Source organism: Spodoptera frugiperda, chromosome 21, assembly GCF_023101765.2.
Source record: "Spodoptera frugiperda isolate SF20-4 chromosome 21, AGI-APGP_CSIRO_Sfru_2.0, whole genome shotgun sequence".
Lineage (NCBI taxonomy): Eukaryota > Metazoa > Arthropoda > Insecta > Lepidoptera > Noctuidae > Spodoptera > Spodoptera frugiperda.
This window is the reverse complement of record NC_064232.1, coordinates 4,428,686-4,446,915: the sequence shown is the minus strand read 5'-3', so window position 1 is coordinate 4,446,915 and position 18,230 is coordinate 4,428,686. Positions and strand designations below refer to the sequence as shown.

Sequence of the window (18,230 nt, the reverse complement as noted above, 5' to 3'; positions counted from 1 at the left end):
ATAATTTAATATATAAAAGCTCAACACTGAGTTTGTTTAGACGGAATATTATCAAACTGCTATTCTTTTTCGGCATGAATGGGTCGGCTCGACCGGAGTGATACCACGGCCTCACAGAAAACCAACGTGAGACAACGCTTGCGTTGTGTGGGTGAGGTTACCGGAGGCCCAATTACCTCTACCTCCCTTATCAATCTTGCCAATCCCCGATTCTTCAACAACTATTAAATACTTAACCCTTTTAGGTTTTTCATACAAAATATCTACGCATGAGCTTGTTATGAAAGAGCTATCTCTTTCACTGTCTCTGTCGCTTCGGCAGTAAAAGCAATTGTTATCAATCGTGCGTATTGGTGAACCATGTTATTCAGAGTAGAGTCAATGTTTATTTAACTTCTTTATGTTCTCAAATTAAATTAACTGGTCCGGGGTACGATATTTCTTCACTATTGTAATCGTCAAACACAACACTACCTCCCATTAAAGCCGTGGCAGATACTTTTAGTTCACCTTATATGTCCTGTGTGACCGTGTTTCCCTACTGGATACGTCATTTTTCTAGCTAATTTGCACGTGGTCATGCTATGAGGAAATACACGTCAATTAAAGCCACAATTATTGGAATAAATTCTAAGTTTTGCCCATGACTTTACTTAAAACAAAATTAGAGGTTTAGGTTTTTCTTATTTTTGTATAAAGTAATTACGCCTCTTTTTTCTTTTATTTTTAAAAACTTTGCTGCACATTAGGACGTTCCCCTGTGTCGTGGATGTAATTACAAACATACAAGTTCACATACACATGACACCGAGACCCGGAACAACAATTTGTGGATCACACAAAGGGTTGTTTCGTGCGGGAATCAAAACCGCGACACGTTGCACGGCAGCCAGTCACCTAACAACCGTGCCAACCATACAGTCGAACTGCGCGGTTTCACCGCTGCTCCAACACAAAAGTAATATTAAAAAAACTATTTCATTTGTTCATTTGTTCCTCTGATAAGAGAATACCGCGAAAGTCGTAGATAACGGTGATAGGGTCTAGTAGTCATTTGGAATTCTAATAATTACCTAATAGATACAAATATGTGATTAGATATACTAATATTCTAATGTATAGTAGAATTATTCATTGGTACACAGGCTGTTGTTTTTCCTTAGGTAAATACATAGTTTTTTTTTTTTTATAGAACACGTCGGTAAACGAGCAGACGTATCACCTGATGGTAAGCAATTGCCGCCGCCCATGGATACTTGAAACACCAGAGGCGTTACCGGCCTTATGGGGGTTGGGAATTGAAGGGTTGTTGGGGAATCGGGGATAGGGAAGATTGGGAAAGAAGGAATTGAGCCTCCGGTGACCGAAACATAATGCAAGCGTTGTTTCTGTTAAAGCAAGAAATTCCATTGGTTACTCTTTTTCAATCAGATTCACAATACAATTCTTGGTTACATTGTTTCGATTACGTGCGAATGTAACACCAATAATTTTTATTTCACTCACATAACGAAACACAATGCAAGCGTTGTTTCTGATAAAGCAAGAAATTCCCTTGGTTACTCTTTTTCAATCAGATTCACAATACCATTCTTGGTTACATTGTTTCGATTACGTGCGAATGTAACACCAATAATTTTTATTTATTTATTTAATCTTTAATATACACAATACAATAAAATAAGGGTACATAAGACGAAGTTAATGCCGCATGGCATTCTCTACCAGTCTACTTTAAGCTTTAAAGAGAAAGTCTGCGAAAATAAGGTACGCAGAATAAAATGAGCAACAGATAAAATATATAATTGTATATATACATTTGGTATACATTCAGTCATTTCACGAATACGGGCTACAATTTCAGACTCAGTCTGAAAAATAGATAAATAATTTACATTGCTTACAATATCAGAGGTTTAACTAAAGATAAGAAGTAGTACAAGCAATGTTATCCTTATCTGTCTATATCGCATAATTCTCCTTTCTCCCAGACATTTCTAAGTAATCACTGTGTTTATTGACGACATAATACAACATTTCGCTTCTATTTTCTTTTTATTGTATAAGCCGGTAAACGTGCAGACGGATCACCTGATATTAAGCAATCGCCGTCGCCTATGGACACCCGAAACACCGTTACAACTGCATTGCTGGACTTTTGGGGGATAGAAATTTAAGGGTTGTTGGTCAATCGGGGATTAGGAAGATTGGGTAATTGAGCCTCCGGTAACCTCACTCACACAAAACACAACGAAAGCGTTGTTTCACGTCGATTTTTTGTAAGGCCGTGGTATCACTTACTCAGGACGAGCCGAGGCATGGCGCACCACACATAACTTATTTTCGGTAGATAGACAGAGTTATAGGTGTTTTTGACAGTTCAATATTAGTTTCATAAGAGGCCGGCATTTTTTTTAGCTGGGAAAACTATTCCATGTTTTCACATTTTTTACGCAGGTATTTTAAACACCCTATAACTCTCTAATAATCAATTTATCAATATAGTGTAACTGACCTCTAGTGTAGTCGACCAGCGCACGTTTCCCTTGAATCGTGATTGTTACGGTTTACTTATAATTTTATTATCAAATATGTAATATCCTGTGCGATGCAGTACTATATGCAGTGTATACTAAGTTTGCATTTGTGGCTTTGATTCTATTCTAATACATAATATAGGCTAGGCTACCCGGTTATCAGACCACCACAGATGGGGCTCAGTAGGGCTGATGCCTCATCCGGAGCTGCGGATTACCTAGTGAGTTTACCGGGGCTCCGGCTTCAAAAGCAGGATAGGAACGGGGTGGTATTTAGTCAGTAAGAGTCTGACACTCTCTCTCATCTCACCCAAGTTGGGAGAAGTCATTGGACGATCCCCCCTCCCTCAAAAACGACCCATTGACAATATAGCTACTTCGCATAGTTCCAAGCCCAATACTTACCTACTGTTTTGACGGGAGTGTCAGACTCCCACTCGCCTCGCCGAAGGCGGGAGAAGATATGGGATGATTCCCCCCTCCCCTTCAAAAGCTGTTTTTGTGTTGCTGGTGTAGCGTAGCTTTATAATTAATATAAATTAAGCATTGTAAATAATTATAATTTAAGTTTTATATTGAAGTATTATTTGCATTTTTTTTGCAATATCGGTCTAAAAATTCAGATGACCTTAAGCGACCCTAGCGCCACCAGCGGACGCCGCGAAACAGATAAAACATCTCAAAGTGGGCCATCGTTCATATTTTTGATTTATTTTTTTCTTTATCTTTAACCATATCAGTTATGTGGAGATTATGTAAAGATAACCTAATAATATAGTCGGTATACGCGATAGAAATATTAAATAAACCTAAGAAAGGTGTGTACTCAATTGTACATATCTTATTGTTACTTTAATCTTGACTTTCAATCACATTAAGTAATATTTTTGACGCGGGTTTTCTTTCTTTTTTTAATACTCATACATGTTGCCTCACACTTGGGTTTCCTCCTATGTGGTGGGTGCGTTTACAAACATACAAGTTCACACACACATGACACCCAGACCCGAAACAACAATTTATTGATCACACAAAGAGTTGCTCCACGCGAGAATTGAATCCATTACACGTTGCGCGGCAGTCGGTTGCCCAGCCACCGCACTAACGGTGCAGTCAAATTATGGCTTTTTAAAATGTCATTATAATATCATAATGATGTTTAAAACTTGTAACAATCAGTCTAGAGTTTGTCTAGAAAGCCACAATAATGATGCCTCTACTAGTTTTTAATGACTCTTTAATTAATCCGTTGTTCGAATGGTTGCTAGGGCTATTCTGGAGTAATAGGCCCTGTGTTCGATTTTCGGGTGGGACAAATTATTTTCCTGTTTTTCAAACTTAATAAAAACATTAGGTAAGTACTGGGTTTGGTACTGTGCGCAGTAGGTAGGTATAATGGCAATATATTAATTTTTTGAAGGGAGAATCATCCAATGCCTTCTCGAGAGACAAAATATCACGACTTACTGACTAAAAACCACCCCGTTCCTACTCTTACTTCGAGCTGGAGCCCCGGTAAGGTTGTCCGCAGCACTGGATATGTCAAAAGATGTGATTTGTAATATAGCCGTTGAAAAGATATTACTTACTTATTGCCTCAGGGAATAAAATAGCTATCTTTTACCAATCTTATATAAAATTCTTTCCGATTCTTTTTTAAAATGAGGATGAATTTTGAAACACTAGAATAACACATTTTACTTTTAATCGCTACTTTATGCCCTCCCTGAAATGCGGGCGAAACCACCAGCCGAACATTTTTTTTTTTTTATGAAACAAGCCGGTAATCGAAGCCGAAACTTACCAGAGGCGTTACAAGTGCGTTGCCGGCTTTTTGGGAGTTAGGAATTTAAGGGTTGTTGTTCAGCCGAACACTCATAAGCGTTGTTTCAGTAAAATATTTACGAACAAACATACAACACGAGAATTTTATTATTAGTTACTGTAAACAATTAGCGTGGGCCTTATCACCATTCACACAAAGTACAATATTATGAGTAATTAGTTTTATTAGGAAAATATTGAAATGTCAGTCGTTTGTCGCACACCGCCCGGATGCCACATATACAGGCAGACAGATCGATTTTTGTTATTATATATTGTTAATTAATTTGTGAAATGAAAAGTTAACTTTTGTTTTGTGATTAATTGGTGGTCTTTGTGATTTTTAAATGTGTTACTTATCACTTTGAACGCCGGCGCCGTGGTGGTCACCGGTGACCGACGTTAGCGGAGGATTTGCCTTCAACAGTTTTCTATTGGCAGTCAAAGACTTAATATACTATTAAAATTACGTGTTTAGTTTTAAAGTGATAGTGTAGTAAATAGGTTTTGTTTAGTGAGACTTGTCCCTTATTACATGGGACTTATATTATAAGTGGTGAAAAGTGGGGGGCGCTTTGTATATCTCTACCTCTGCTTACCTCTTTGAAGATTAAAGAGCATTTTATTACTGTGTGTGATCTGGTAATCAGTTCCGTTATTCACAAGAATTTTGACAAATCATACATTGAAAACTTCCTCGTGAATCACTCTTACTTGAAATCGTAGCATAATTCATTCAGCAGTTATTGAGATCACAACCGCGTGGTGCACAAACACTATTTTTTTTTAATAATAAGTGAATTAGTGGATTTGTGTGTCTGTTATTGAAGAATAGTGCTTAGTGTAGTGTCAACAAAGGCGAATTTTGTTCAACAATGGCTCATATAGAAAAAATGTATGGGAACGTCATGACACATGTAGAGAAAATGGAGTATCTATACTATTCCTATTATGATCGTTTAGTGGGTAAGTAGAGTTTGTAGTTACATTGATGTGTTTACCAGAGTCAAGGCCAAAAATACTAATTGTTTATCAATTTTTCAGTAGTAAAGTAATTTTTTTCTAGTATAAACTAACTAACTATCTTCTAAAGAGTAGCCTATATGTGTTATTTCAGATCTTAATCTACCCCTGTTTAAAATTTCATAACGATTCCTTTAGCGGTTTTGTCGTGATTGACTCAAAAACTTTCGCATTTATAATATTAGTACAATAATAAGGGTGCTTTTCAACCAGAGATTGTTGTTGTGGATGTACTTTCCACCAATCATATTTATTGATACACTTAGTTTAACACAGATGGAAACGGACGCGGCTAAGCTATGTTTTTTATATGAAAAAAATGTGTGCTATGGATATGTAGCTTCCGTATTGCCGATATCTCATACTCGAGCTGTGCATCTTCCTCGCACAGCTACATAGCTTAGCATCGGTGAAAACGATCATATTTCACAGCTTATCTATAATACATCTTCGTAGCATAGCTACATAGCATATGACTGGTGAAAAAGCACTCTAAAGGCAAAATAAAATCATTTATTCCAATTAAACCATATAATTAGGTACTTTTGAAACGTCAACAAAGAAAGAAAGAAATAATAATCTGTCAGTCTGTCCTTGCATAGTGTTCCTATTACATCTGAAGTTTATCCCCTATCCCTAACCATAAGAATGTTTGCTCCAAATACCTCTGCATTGACTTAATCCATATTTTATTGACGTCTTTAAAAAACCCCCCGAACTAAATATTATTATATTTATATTAAATTCTAAATATAATAGTTTTCCTTGTCTCTTTCTGGTGAATGGTTATTAATAGTATAATTATTTTGTGGTTAGAATTACTGGCGACCATGTGGTATAGGGGTTTCCGCATTGAACGTAGTCATAAATTAATAAAAATATATTAAATCGGCAAGCACTAGGTGCTCCTAATATTTTTGTGTAATTGGACATGCGTGTCTCGCGGCGCACTTTTGTATCCTGGCGCCCTAGTTTGCCTTACAGATATGTGTATGGTATTTCTCTTCTATTTTTATAAGTAGACTGTAATATTTTCTCAAAAAAAAAAAACAACAATTATTTATTTTAAACAGACCAGAAAGGCACTTTTGAACGTCACAACAAATATTATATCGCTCACACCTCTAGTGAAGCTAATACTTGTTCCAAAGTGTAGATTCCTATGGTGAAAAACGAGCAAGAAACCCCATAGGTTACTCTTTTTCAATGAGGTTCGCAATACAATCCTTGGTTACATTGTTTCGTTTCCTCTTTCCACAGTAGACCCGACGCCGTTGGAGGCTATAATGCCGGAGCTGATAGCCGGGGAGACCACGACTCGGTGGCCGCGCGACCGCCGCGTGCTCAGAGCGCTGCTGGAACTCAGCCGAGCTGACTCCGTGCCGCCTGAGGCTGAGCGAGAAGACATATTGGTAAGATAGTGTTTCATTATTGTATTCTATGTCTTATTATAACTTTCGTGAGACATACTAAATTCATTATTATGTTATCGGTTTACTCACGTAACTGTTTGACGAGGAACTCGACTAGTTTCAAGCCATGCTAGAGGCTCATATGAGTAGCAGCGCGACAATCGTCGCGTCGTGTGTTGCGGAATGCTGCTAATGAATATCAAACAGTTACGTGAGTAAGCTAATAACATAATAATTAATTTTATGTCTTGTGAGACATTTTAGGCGTCTCCAATGGCACGCCACTGAGCTCGATCTTCAGCTCTACGCATGTCCATTGGAAAAGCCTATGTCCAGCAATTGATGAGGACAGTCTGGTGATGATGATACATTATAAGTGTCGTTTCGATCGATACATCGCATACTAGAGCTGCTAATCAGTGGAAACGGTCACATAGTTTCACAGCTTAACGATTACATCTTTGTAGAATAGCTACATGGCACATCTCTGGTACTATTTGGAAAATTGATTCATAAATTCGAATTACCTATCAGTAAAAGACGGGGTTATTAATCACGGGGTTTTGCTACATCCGACTGATTTGATGTCGTTGATCGAATATTAGCTAACACAACTATTCAACTGTTCAATCTTCAGTTCGGATAAGGTATTTAAAGTATAATACATCCCACCCAAAACATAAATGTGAAAGGCTGCCAAGTTCGATAATATTGGAATGCTTCGCCTATAAAAGAAGTGAGATCTAAATAAGTACCAAGTTCCATACACAGACCTCAGTTAAAAATGATATAACAAGTTGGCAAGTTTTCACACACTTTGTTATAAACCTATTAAACGCAATGAGTCAAGTATATAATTTTCTATTAAAACTTGCCAAGTTATATCATTTTTAACTGAGGTCTGTGTATGGAACTTGGTACTTATTTAGATCTCACTTCTTTTATAGGCGAAGCATTCCAATATTATCGAACTTGGCAGCCTTTCACATTTATGTTTTGGGTGGGATTTCATTTATTTTTGTAAGGTTTATTTTCTTTTTTTCTTATTTTACTTTACTTTGACTAAATACAAACCTTCGGCTAACGAATTTTAGGTCGGTACGACCATTGGAAGATATAGATAATTTTTTTGTTTTAGTTCCTTAGGGGTATGAATTTACACCTTTATTATTTTTAAAACCGACTCACACTTGGCCATTTTCAGATTTTTTCCTTTACCTTGACCTAAAGACCTACCTCCATGCCAAATTTCAAGTCAATACGACCATTGGAAGTGGTCTAGGTTTTTGATGAGTGAGTGAGTCAGTCAGTGAGTGTATAGTAAAAATAGCGATTTTCTGACGTCAATATCTCAAGATCTACAATAGGTACATTAATGAAATTTTGTATTTTAGATAAGTAAGTAGATCTCGACAGATACTAAAAATTTCATATGCGTAGATAAAATAGATTTTGAGTTATTAGTGGGTCGAACTTGGCCCGAAATGGTTCGTGTAATATAACCCACGGCCGGTGTGTCGGTTTTTTTGCTCGAACTTGGCGGACACACTGCCGTGTGTCTAGATTCAGAATCACTCCAGTCTTCAAATCCTAAAGTCAAAGTCAAAGTCAAAGGATTTATTTGCTAATGAATACAGTTATATAAAAGGTGTTACAAAATGTCTATGAGTACAGTATTCAGTCATAATATAATGACATGCAAAATACATATTTATCTTAAATATACAATTATTTCGGGAACTTACATTGCAAGAATTCTTTAATGGAATAGAAGGGATTATCAATTAACCATCTGCGTAATGCCCTCTTAAACCGAATCATCGGTAGTTCCCGAATTTTTATATTGTCTATCCCCTCACAGTTATCACCAGAGCAGCCCCCGGAGAAGGAAGACCCGAATGAGACGGGGGAGGAGCAGGAGGACACTGCCCCCGTGGACCCCAACGCTGTCCACGAGCTGGCCGCCAAGGGGGACGACGAGGGGCTCGCTGCACTACTCAAGGTAGGCATTGGAACAAAATAACATAGGGTGCATATACACTTTTTTATTCAAATCTGCAATCAATCCAATGGTCCGGATAGTTGCAAGTGTGACTCCCGGATAAAGGGTCTGGGGTTCGATTCCCGGGTCGGCCAAAGTATTACTGAGCTTTTTTCGTATTTTAGAAAATTTATCAGTAGTAGCAATAGGCTCACCCCTATTACATTACATGGGACTTATAACACAAATGGTGAAAAGTGAGTGTACATTGTATAGCGGCATTACGTGCCGTGATGTGCAGGTGCACCTCTGCCTACCTCTTCGGGGATAAAAAGCGCAGCGTTGTTGTTGTGGCTTTGTTCTAGATTCCTATTGCTTATAGAATTTAGATCAAAGTTAGCCTAGTGGGTCAAAATAACCCGAAATGACCTGGTACTCAAAATCTCAAAAACATTTGTTTCTCTCCACCAGCGCTACCCTGCACTAGTAGAAGCGATTGACGCGACCGGAGGCACGGCGCTACACGCAGCGGCCCGTGGGGGCAGGGCGCAGGCCGCCTGGGTGCTGCTACGGGCGGGGGCGAAGGCCGACGCGGCTGACGCTGACGGATGGAGCCCGCTCAGGGCTGCGGCGTGGGCTGGACATACTGAGGTACGTGGTACTACTTCTTTTCAAGTTATTGGGTAGTTTTTTTTTGAGGATATACAGGATAGCTACGCTTTGGCATGAATGTGATATCATAGCGTCACAGGAAGCCGGTGTAATGTGACCAGCCACTTGATGCAAGTCATTTCCAACCGATCGATGTGAAAGTCATTTCGGGAGGTCTATTATATTGAATACTAGCTTCTGCCAGCGGCTTTGTTCGCGTTCCCGTGGGATAAAAAGTATCATATCATCCAAGCCCGTTCATACCCTGTGTATATAACAAATTTTGTTTAAATCTCTTCAGTAGTTTCAGCGTGATTGACGGACAAATGTACAAACAAACTTTCACATAATTTATAATACCAAGTGTTATAGAAACAGTAAACCCTGATTTTTATATATTTTGTTTGCCCATTTAGGGAACATAGAGTAAAGTTCCCTAAGAAAAGGAGGATCCTCCGACCAGGCGAGGTGATCGTGCCTGGTGGGCTTTCTGCCCAACTGTTGTTCGTTGGGATTTTCTATCCGTGTTAATTCGCATGTAAACTTCATATGTGCGATGCAGGACATTTATGACGTCATCCGTTGATTTGCTCGTCGATAGTCTATGTGCGACTACTGTCATCTGTCACTTGTCAGAGTGTCGCCACACCCATTTTATCGTTATACGTTGTGTTCCAGGTCGTGGAGGTGTTGCTGGAGTTCGGCTGTGACGTGGACTGTGTGGATGCTGACAATAGAACTGCATTGAGGTATGTTTGTAATGACATCATCTTATATTTTAATGGAGGAAATCTGAATCAAGCTCTCAAACAAATAAAACCAACCAAGATTTGCACATTCTTTAATTTACCTTTTTTTAAAAAACGTTGCCCCACACTAGGATTACCTCCTGTGTCGTGGGTACGTTTACAAACATACAAGTTCACATGCACATGACACCCAGACAGCGTTGCTCCGTGCGGGAATCGGACCCGTTGCACGACAGCCGGTTGTCTAGCCACCACGTCAACCGTGCAGTCGAATCTATTACAATACAAAACACTCCTGCAAAAACTACCCCCTTTTCTAATCCCCCTCCCCCTTACAGAGCGGCAGCCTGGTCAGGTCACGAGGCAGTGGTATCCAAGCTCCTGGCGGCCGGGGCAGATCCGGATAAGGCAGACGCGGAGGGTCGAACCCCCCTCATCGCGGCAGCGTACATGGGACACGCGGACATAGTCAGAGCATTGCTCGATGCCGGCGCGCAAATCGATCATGCTGATGATGATGGTGAGTCTTGACGATAAAAAAGCCAGTTTATAATGTATGGGGTTTTCAAATCAATGGTAACCAGTATACAGTATGGAGATCACTCATATGACTTAAATGAAACTACAAGTATTACTAGTCCACAGAAGCATAATACTAATAAATATTTCTCAGCTCCATGTACCTTGACCACAGAAGAGCTGTAATGTTGTAGGTTGTCTAGGAAGTTACGGACATGCGGCGCGGTTGTTATAATGACGTATTTGTAAAGAGTGTCTAAATTAACTCAAAGAGAAAAAATGCACTTTTTGCTTCATTCTTCATTTCGTTAATTTTTCGTATATTTTCAGCCAAGATGATAACGAATATGTGGTTTAAATTAAGTCATAAGAGGTTTCCTCTTACGGCATTTTCATCGTTGAATGTGCGGAAATATCATACAAAGCGAGACCATGATAAATACTGGTTTTGTATAGCTTTATCAAGTGTAGCCGTATTCGTCGTATTCTTCGCGTTACTTGTGTTAATTTCTTCCCCATGTACACCAGGTCGCACAGCCCTGTCAGTGGCGTCGCTGTGCGCGGGAGGATGCGCGTGCGCAGCGCTGCTACTGGAGCGGGGCGCCGACGTGTCCCGCGCCGACCGGGACAAGGCCACGCCTCTACTCGTCGCCGCCTTCGAGGGACATACGTGAGTGATGCTCTCTAATAACTTTATGGCAGACATGTTTATATAGTAGTATTTAAAGATACATTTAAATTAAAAAGTTTTTTAAAACAATAATAGATGGTAGCATAGCTTAGCATTTTGATTAATCAAATTAAACGTGTATATGTTACTATTAGGAATCAACAAGAAATAAGTAGTAGCATTCTAAATGACTGATAAATTGTATTATTTTATGGTCATATTTTCGTATTCAAAATGTGTTTGTAAGATTCCAATATACATTGATACATACATATACAGACATTACAAGTTAAAAGCTTATAAAAACTGTAAGGTTAAAGCGTCGGCCTTAGCATAGCGTCAAATTGTTTTTTTTTTTATATTTAAGAGTGTCAAATATTGGAATGTTGACTCTTGGTATCTGATATAATTAATTAATTATTTTACTTGAAGTCGCTCTTTAGGTGAAGACTATTAGATGGCGAGGCAATAAAACATCGTACATCTATAATCTATACTAATATTATAAAGCTGAAGAGTTTGTTTGTTTGATTGTTTGTTTGTTTGAACGCGCTAATCTCCGGAACTACTGGTCCGAATTGAATAATTCTTTTTGTGTTGGATAGTGCATTTATCGAGGAAGGCTATAGGCTATAAAACATCACGCTATGACCAATAGGAGCAGAGCGGGTGAAACCGCGCGGAAGTAGCTAGTATAAAAATAAGTCGGGTTTTCCTTCTTGACGCTATAACTCCAGAACGCACGAATCGGGGAAAATATTTTGTGGCGAAATGGAGTTCGTCGGGTTAGCTAGTATTACACATGTTAAAGTGTATTGTCCCCCCCCCCCCCAGCGAGATCTGCGAGCTCCTGCTGGAGGCGGAGGCGGACGTGGAGGCGGCGGACGCGGCCGGGCGGACCGCGCTGTGGGCCGCCGCCGCCGCGGGACACGCGCGCGCGCTGCGCCTGCTGCTGTTCTGGGGCGCCTGCGTCGACAACATGGACGCCGACGGACGCACCGTGCTCAGCGTCGCCGCCGCGCAAGGTACCCTACATACTATATACATACATACGCCTGCGTCGACAACATGGACGCCGACGGACGCACCGTGCTCAGCGTCGCCGCCGCGCAAGGTACCCTACATACTATATACATACATACGCCTGCGTCGACAACATGGACGCCGACGGACGCACCGTGCTCAGCGTCGCCGCCGCGCAAGGTACCCTACATACTATATACATACATACGCCTGCGTCGACAACATGGACGCCGACGGACGCACCGTGCTCAGCGTCGCCGCCGCGCAAGGTACCCTACATACTATATACATACATACGCCTGCGTCGACAACATGGACGCCGACGGACGCACCGTGCTCAGCGTCGCCGCCGTACCCTACATACTATATACATACATACGCCTGCGTCGACAACATGGACGCCGACGGACGCACCGTGCTCAGCGTCGCCGCCGCGCAAGGTACCCTACATACTATATACATACATACGCCTGCGTCGACAACATGGACGCCGACGGACGCACCGTGCTCAGCGTCGCCGCCGCGCAAGGTACCCTACATACTATATACATACATACGCCTGCGTCGACAACATGGACGCCGACGGACGCACCGTGCTCAGCGTCGCCGCCGCGCAAGGTACCCTACATACTATATACATACATACGCCTGCGTCGACAACATGGACGCCGACGGACGCACCGTGCTCAGCGTCGCCGCCGCGCAAGGTACCCTACATACTATATACATACATACGCCTGCGTCGACAACATGGACGCCGACGGACGCACCGTGCTCAGCGTCGCCGCCGCGCAAGGTACCCTACATACTATATACATACATACGCCTGCGTCGACAACATGGACGCCGACGGACGCACCGTGCTCAGCGTCGCCGCCGCGCAAGGTACCCTACATACTATATACATACATACGCCTGCGTCGACAACATGGACGCCGACGGACGCACCGTGCTCAGCGTCGCCGCCGCGCAAGGTACCCTACATACTATATACATACATACGCCTGCGTCGACAACATGGACGCCGACGGACGCACCGTGCTCAGCGTCGCCGCCGCGCAAGGTACCCTACATACTATATACATACATACGCCTGCGTCGACAACATGGACGCCGACGGACGCACCGTGCTCAGCGTCGCCGCCGCGCAAGGTACCCCGCCCACAAACACCCCACATACTCCTACACTCCCCCTCGCCTCGCACAAGGCGGGGGAAGTCATTAGACGTTTCAAAAGTGTCAAGTTTAGGATTAATTCAAATAAATACTCTGACTTTGACTTTGAATATAACTGATATATACTCTGACTTTGACTTTGAATATAAGATGATATTTGATATCCATAATGGAGGTAACTACCTCCATTATGGATATCAAACGTACCTCAAACGTAAAGAAAGGCTGGCTTGGTATAATAGAGGTCATTGAAACCGTTTAACATAATATTGTAATGTGTGACTTGTTCCCAGGCAACGTGGAGGTAGTCCGTCAGCTGTTGGACCGCGGCCTGGACGAGCACCACAGGGACAATTCCGGGTGGACTCCGCTACATTATGCCGCTTTTGAAGGTCAGTATTTAATATATTTTTTAAGTATTTACAATCTTAAAAAAGTTAACGTAAGAGTGGAAATTACACTACATACGGCACTGCTGTGCCGGCTCGACCGACGTGATATTACGGCCTCACAGAAATCCGACGTGAAACAACGCTTGCGTTGTGTGAGTGAGTTTATCGGAGCCCCAATTCCCCCCTTCCCAATCTTCCCAATCCCCGAATTCCCAACAACCCAAAAGGCCGGCCGCATGGAAAAGTTAGTTCTAAATATTTTATACATTTTTATTCATTTAATCATTATTTTTCTGGCACATACATAACTTCACGCCTGTCTCCCATGGGGGTAGGCAGAGACAATGGACCGCCAAGTTGCTACGAATCTGACATACCTGTTTCTCGTACATACTCTGTATCTAAACAACATTTCTTTTATCCCCAGGTCACATAGAAGTATGCGAAGCTCTGTTGGAGGCGGGTGCGAAGGTGGACGAGGCGGACAACGACGGCAAGGGCCCGCTGATGCTGGCGGCGCAGGAGGGCCACACCCGCCTCGTCGAGGTACTGGTGGACAACTGGGACGCCAGGGTCGAGCAGAGGGCGCACGATGGGAAGACCGCTTTCAGGTAACTGACCATAAATTAATGTATTTTCTACCACTCCCTTCGTGGGTGTGATAAGAGTCGACTAAGGTATTAAGAAACCACTTACTATCAGGTGATCCAAAACAAAAATGTATATATTTTATTCGTTTTCAAAAAGAAGGAGTTGCAATAACTATCGTGAGACTAAAGACTAAAAATCACGGTTTACTCACGTACATTAATGGAGAAAAGCTCAAGCGCAAGCTGCTATGATGAAGAGTCCTACTGTGACTCAAAACTAGTAAAACGTTTCTCCATTAATTTATGTGAGTAAACCTTGATTTGTAGTTAAGTCTGACTGCTAATAGAGAGTTTGAAGGCAAATCCTCCGCTAACGGCGGCCACCATGGCGTTCAATGTGTTAATATAATTATCTACCACTTCTTTCGCGAGTGTGTTGAGACTAAGGTATTGAGGGCCGGTAGAATACCAGCGCAAAGCCTTGTTCAATTGGTCCCATTTCATTGCAGATTTGGGTCATACTTAATCCCATCAAAAACATCCTGTAAAAAACCCAAGTCTCGCAGCTCAGTCTTTCTACCGTCAAAAGTTGTGAGATCCATGTAATACCAAGTCGGTTAATCTATTTAGTGTCTACTTGAAGGACCTTCTGTCTTAAGTTATTACATAAGTTATTATCATGCCAATATTAAAAATATTTAACGTTTTAAACAAATAGATCGACTTGGACATCGCTTGATTTGATTATTAGTATGTATCACACTACACAGCACGACGGGCCAGCGACCAACAGGAACGAGAGTTTCAATCGCGTGAGGCGCGAGAGACTAAAGAATCTAATATAATATTGTAATATTCATTTTGTTTTCATGCGATGTCCAAGTCGATCTATTTGTTTAAAACGTTAAATATTTTTAATATTGGCATGATAATAACTTATGTAATAACTTAAGACAGAAGGTCCTTCAAGTAGACACTAAATAGATTAACCGACTTGGTATTACATGGATCTCACAACTTTTGACGGTAGAAAGACTGAGCTGCGAGACTTGGGTTTTTTACAGGATGTTTTTGATGGGATCTCACTTCTTTTTGTAGAGCCTTTCTTTTTGATACCATCTACTTCTAACGAATTTTGTTAAAGGTCTTATGATATTTTCTTATTTTTATATGTAGTCTTAACCAAACAACATCCCAATCGTAAGCAAATAATATCAGTAAACTAATGAGCAAGCCTTTTAGTCGTAAATGTAATTAATAAAGTCGTAAATGCCTCGAAACCTAACCTATAAGTTTGCGATTTTCATTTATAATTTCGATTGATTGAGGCACATCCGAACAGCATGAGGGCGCTCGCACGTATGCGTGCGGCTGCCGCTCGCTCGAAGGCATTCACATTTCATTGTTCTGTCATTTTGGCGTATATTTTGCTTGTCAGTCATAGAGTAAAATAGAGGCCAGTCTGTCTGTAAGGAGGCTAGTCGCGCTAACAATTTATATATAACAGATTTAAATTATAATATATTGTTTTATTAGATTTTCGTACTTCAAGACATGTCCAATCATGTGTTTTTCATTACGTCGACCATTTTACAAGTAATAATGTTGTTCAGTTTCATGGGCTAAACACACCCTTACCCACCCTATACCCCCTCCCTTGCCTCATATGGTAGGTACCTATCTACACCTATTAAATTTGTAACCACCACCAACCACCAACTGCATAAATAACTTTGTAATCCCATATATTTATATGGGATTACAAAGTTATTGATGCAGTTGGTGTATTTGGAAAACTGGACCGAAATTACAAAATATTTAAGTTTTCCCATGATTAAGACACTAAACTCTATATGTATTCCAAATATGAAGCTTCTAAGTCTGCTAGAAGTGCCTTGGACTTTTGATGATCGGTGAGTCAGTGAGTGACAAAATTTAGAAACTTTAACAAGTTGTCATTCTTAAACTACTGGTTCAAATTGACTGAAATTTTAAATATTCCGTGTTTATACAATGCCGGATTAGTTACTGAAGATTCAGGTTTCTTGCTTTATCCACAACCGAATTATAGGGGGTCGAAAAAGGCCCGAATTGCTTCGAGAAAAGGATGGTACGGCCGTGCTCGACTTGGCGGGGACACTGCCGTGTCCCCAGATTATTATTATCAAATCTTTGCATAAACTGTACATACTTGTCATTTGTTTTTTTTTTTTGTGTGTGAAATTTAAAGGCATGTAATTTTCTTTTTTTCTCGCTGTAATAAGAAATCACTTATGAATTAAGTGATTCGTCTGTGCCTTTGCAAATAATTCCACAATTTATTTTTCTATTATTTGCTTCCAAACATTTTTGTCAGTAAGAGTCGGACACTCTCACCTCACCTAAGGCGGGAGGAGAAACTGGAAGATTTTCCTCTCAATAAAATATTTAGTGTTACAATAACAGATCTTGAATATTATCGCATTTGATGATTGATCTTTGAGTTACATTGCTCACTCTTATACTATACTAGCGGACCCGACAGACGTTGTCCTGTCTACACGTCTTTAATTTGAAAATTTGTCGGATCCAATGTAAAACATTCCAAAATCAACAACTACTAATAAATTAAAAATTAATTAAAAAAAAACATTGTCCAGCGGACAAAATTGTGAATCTAAACCATTCTCAGATCCCCTTGAACACACACACAAAAATTCATCAAAATCGGTCCAATCGTTTAAGAGGAGTTTAGTGACATACACACTTACAGAAGAATTATATATACAGTAGAAGCTCTTTATTCGCGGGGTATGCGTTCCGTAAATATGCCGCGAATACAGAAACCGTGAATATGGAATGGTAATTTGTATGGGGTTATAGGGGATACGTTCCTAGATGACGAAATCAAGAAGCAAATAGTAGATAAAAAAATGTTTAATTGAACTTTCTGATCATACAGATTGCCTGATGATAATATTATTATCATCAGGTTTAGGTCACACTAGGTTTAGGCAGAAGTCACAATCTAGACGTAGTTGTAATAAGGTCTATTTTATTTTTTTTATCCTTCTACTGACGCATTGACAAAGGATAGTGAATGTATTTTTTTAGGTTACGCACCGATATTTCGATTCGATCCGCGAATAAAGAAATCTTAGACCGCGAATATAGGAATTGGGTCGCATTTTTTCAATCCGCGAATAGTGAAAACGCGAATGAAGGAAGCGCGAATAAGGAGCTTCTACTGTATAAAGATTTATTTACCCGCCCCCAGACTGGCGGCGCTGGAGGGCCACGAGTCGACGGTGGAGGCGCTGTACGTGCGGGGGGCGGACGTGGACGCGCTGGACGCGGACCGGCGCTCCACGCTGTACGTGCTGGCGCTGGACAACCGCCTGGCCATGGCCGCCCGCCTCATCGCCACCTGCGGGGCGCACGTCGACACCACCGACAACGAGGTCTCTGCCCATCCTCTGTACATCCTCTACTTATTCTTTTTCTCAGGATCCCAAAAACATTTTTTTATGTGGTAAACGAGCAGACGGATCACCTGGTGGTAAGCAATTGCCGCCGCCCATGGACAGAAACAGCAGAGGCGTTACAAAATATGTTATTTTTCTATTAAATAATTATATTTCGAGAAAATAAATTATTGTAAGACGTAAAAAAGAAACATCTGAATATAATACAAAACTTTTTCG

General features: G+C 40.8%; 1 protein-coding gene across 6 annotated transcripts in view; it reads left to right on the top strand.

Annotated features, from left to right (window-relative positions):
• LOC118280479 (ankyrin repeat domain-containing protein 50) overlaps positions 1 to 18,230 on the top strand; it is a 106,255-nt gene that overhangs the window by 67,512 nt on the left and 20,513 nt on the right. For 5 of the 6 annotated variants that reach the window (XR_007706556.1, XM_050701743.1, XM_050701744.1 and 2 more), the window contains exons 21-30: positions 6,645 to 6,796; positions 8,658 to 8,798; positions 9,249 to 9,428; positions 10,107 to 10,177; positions 10,516 to 10,697; positions 11,225 to 11,366; positions 12,201 to 12,391; positions 13,859 to 13,957; positions 14,385 to 14,568; positions 17,804 to 17,987. Coding sequence is in view for 5 of the 6 variants with exons in the window: in XM_050701743.1 (XP_050557700.1) it covers positions 6,645 to 6,796; positions 8,658 to 8,798; positions 9,249 to 9,428; positions 10,107 to 10,177; positions 10,516 to 10,697; positions 11,225 to 11,366; positions 12,201 to 12,391; positions 13,859 to 13,957; positions 14,385 to 14,568; positions 17,804 to 17,987 (1,526 nt within the window). In the remaining variant the exon portion in view is untranslated. The remainder of the gene's footprint in view (positions 1 to 6,644; positions 6,797 to 8,657; positions 8,799 to 9,248; positions 9,429 to 10,106; positions 10,178 to 10,515; positions 10,698 to 11,224; positions 11,367 to 12,200; positions 12,392 to 13,858; positions 13,958 to 14,384; positions 14,569 to 17,803; positions 17,988 to 18,230) is intronic. The other variant, XM_050701742.1, reaches the window with a different exon arrangement.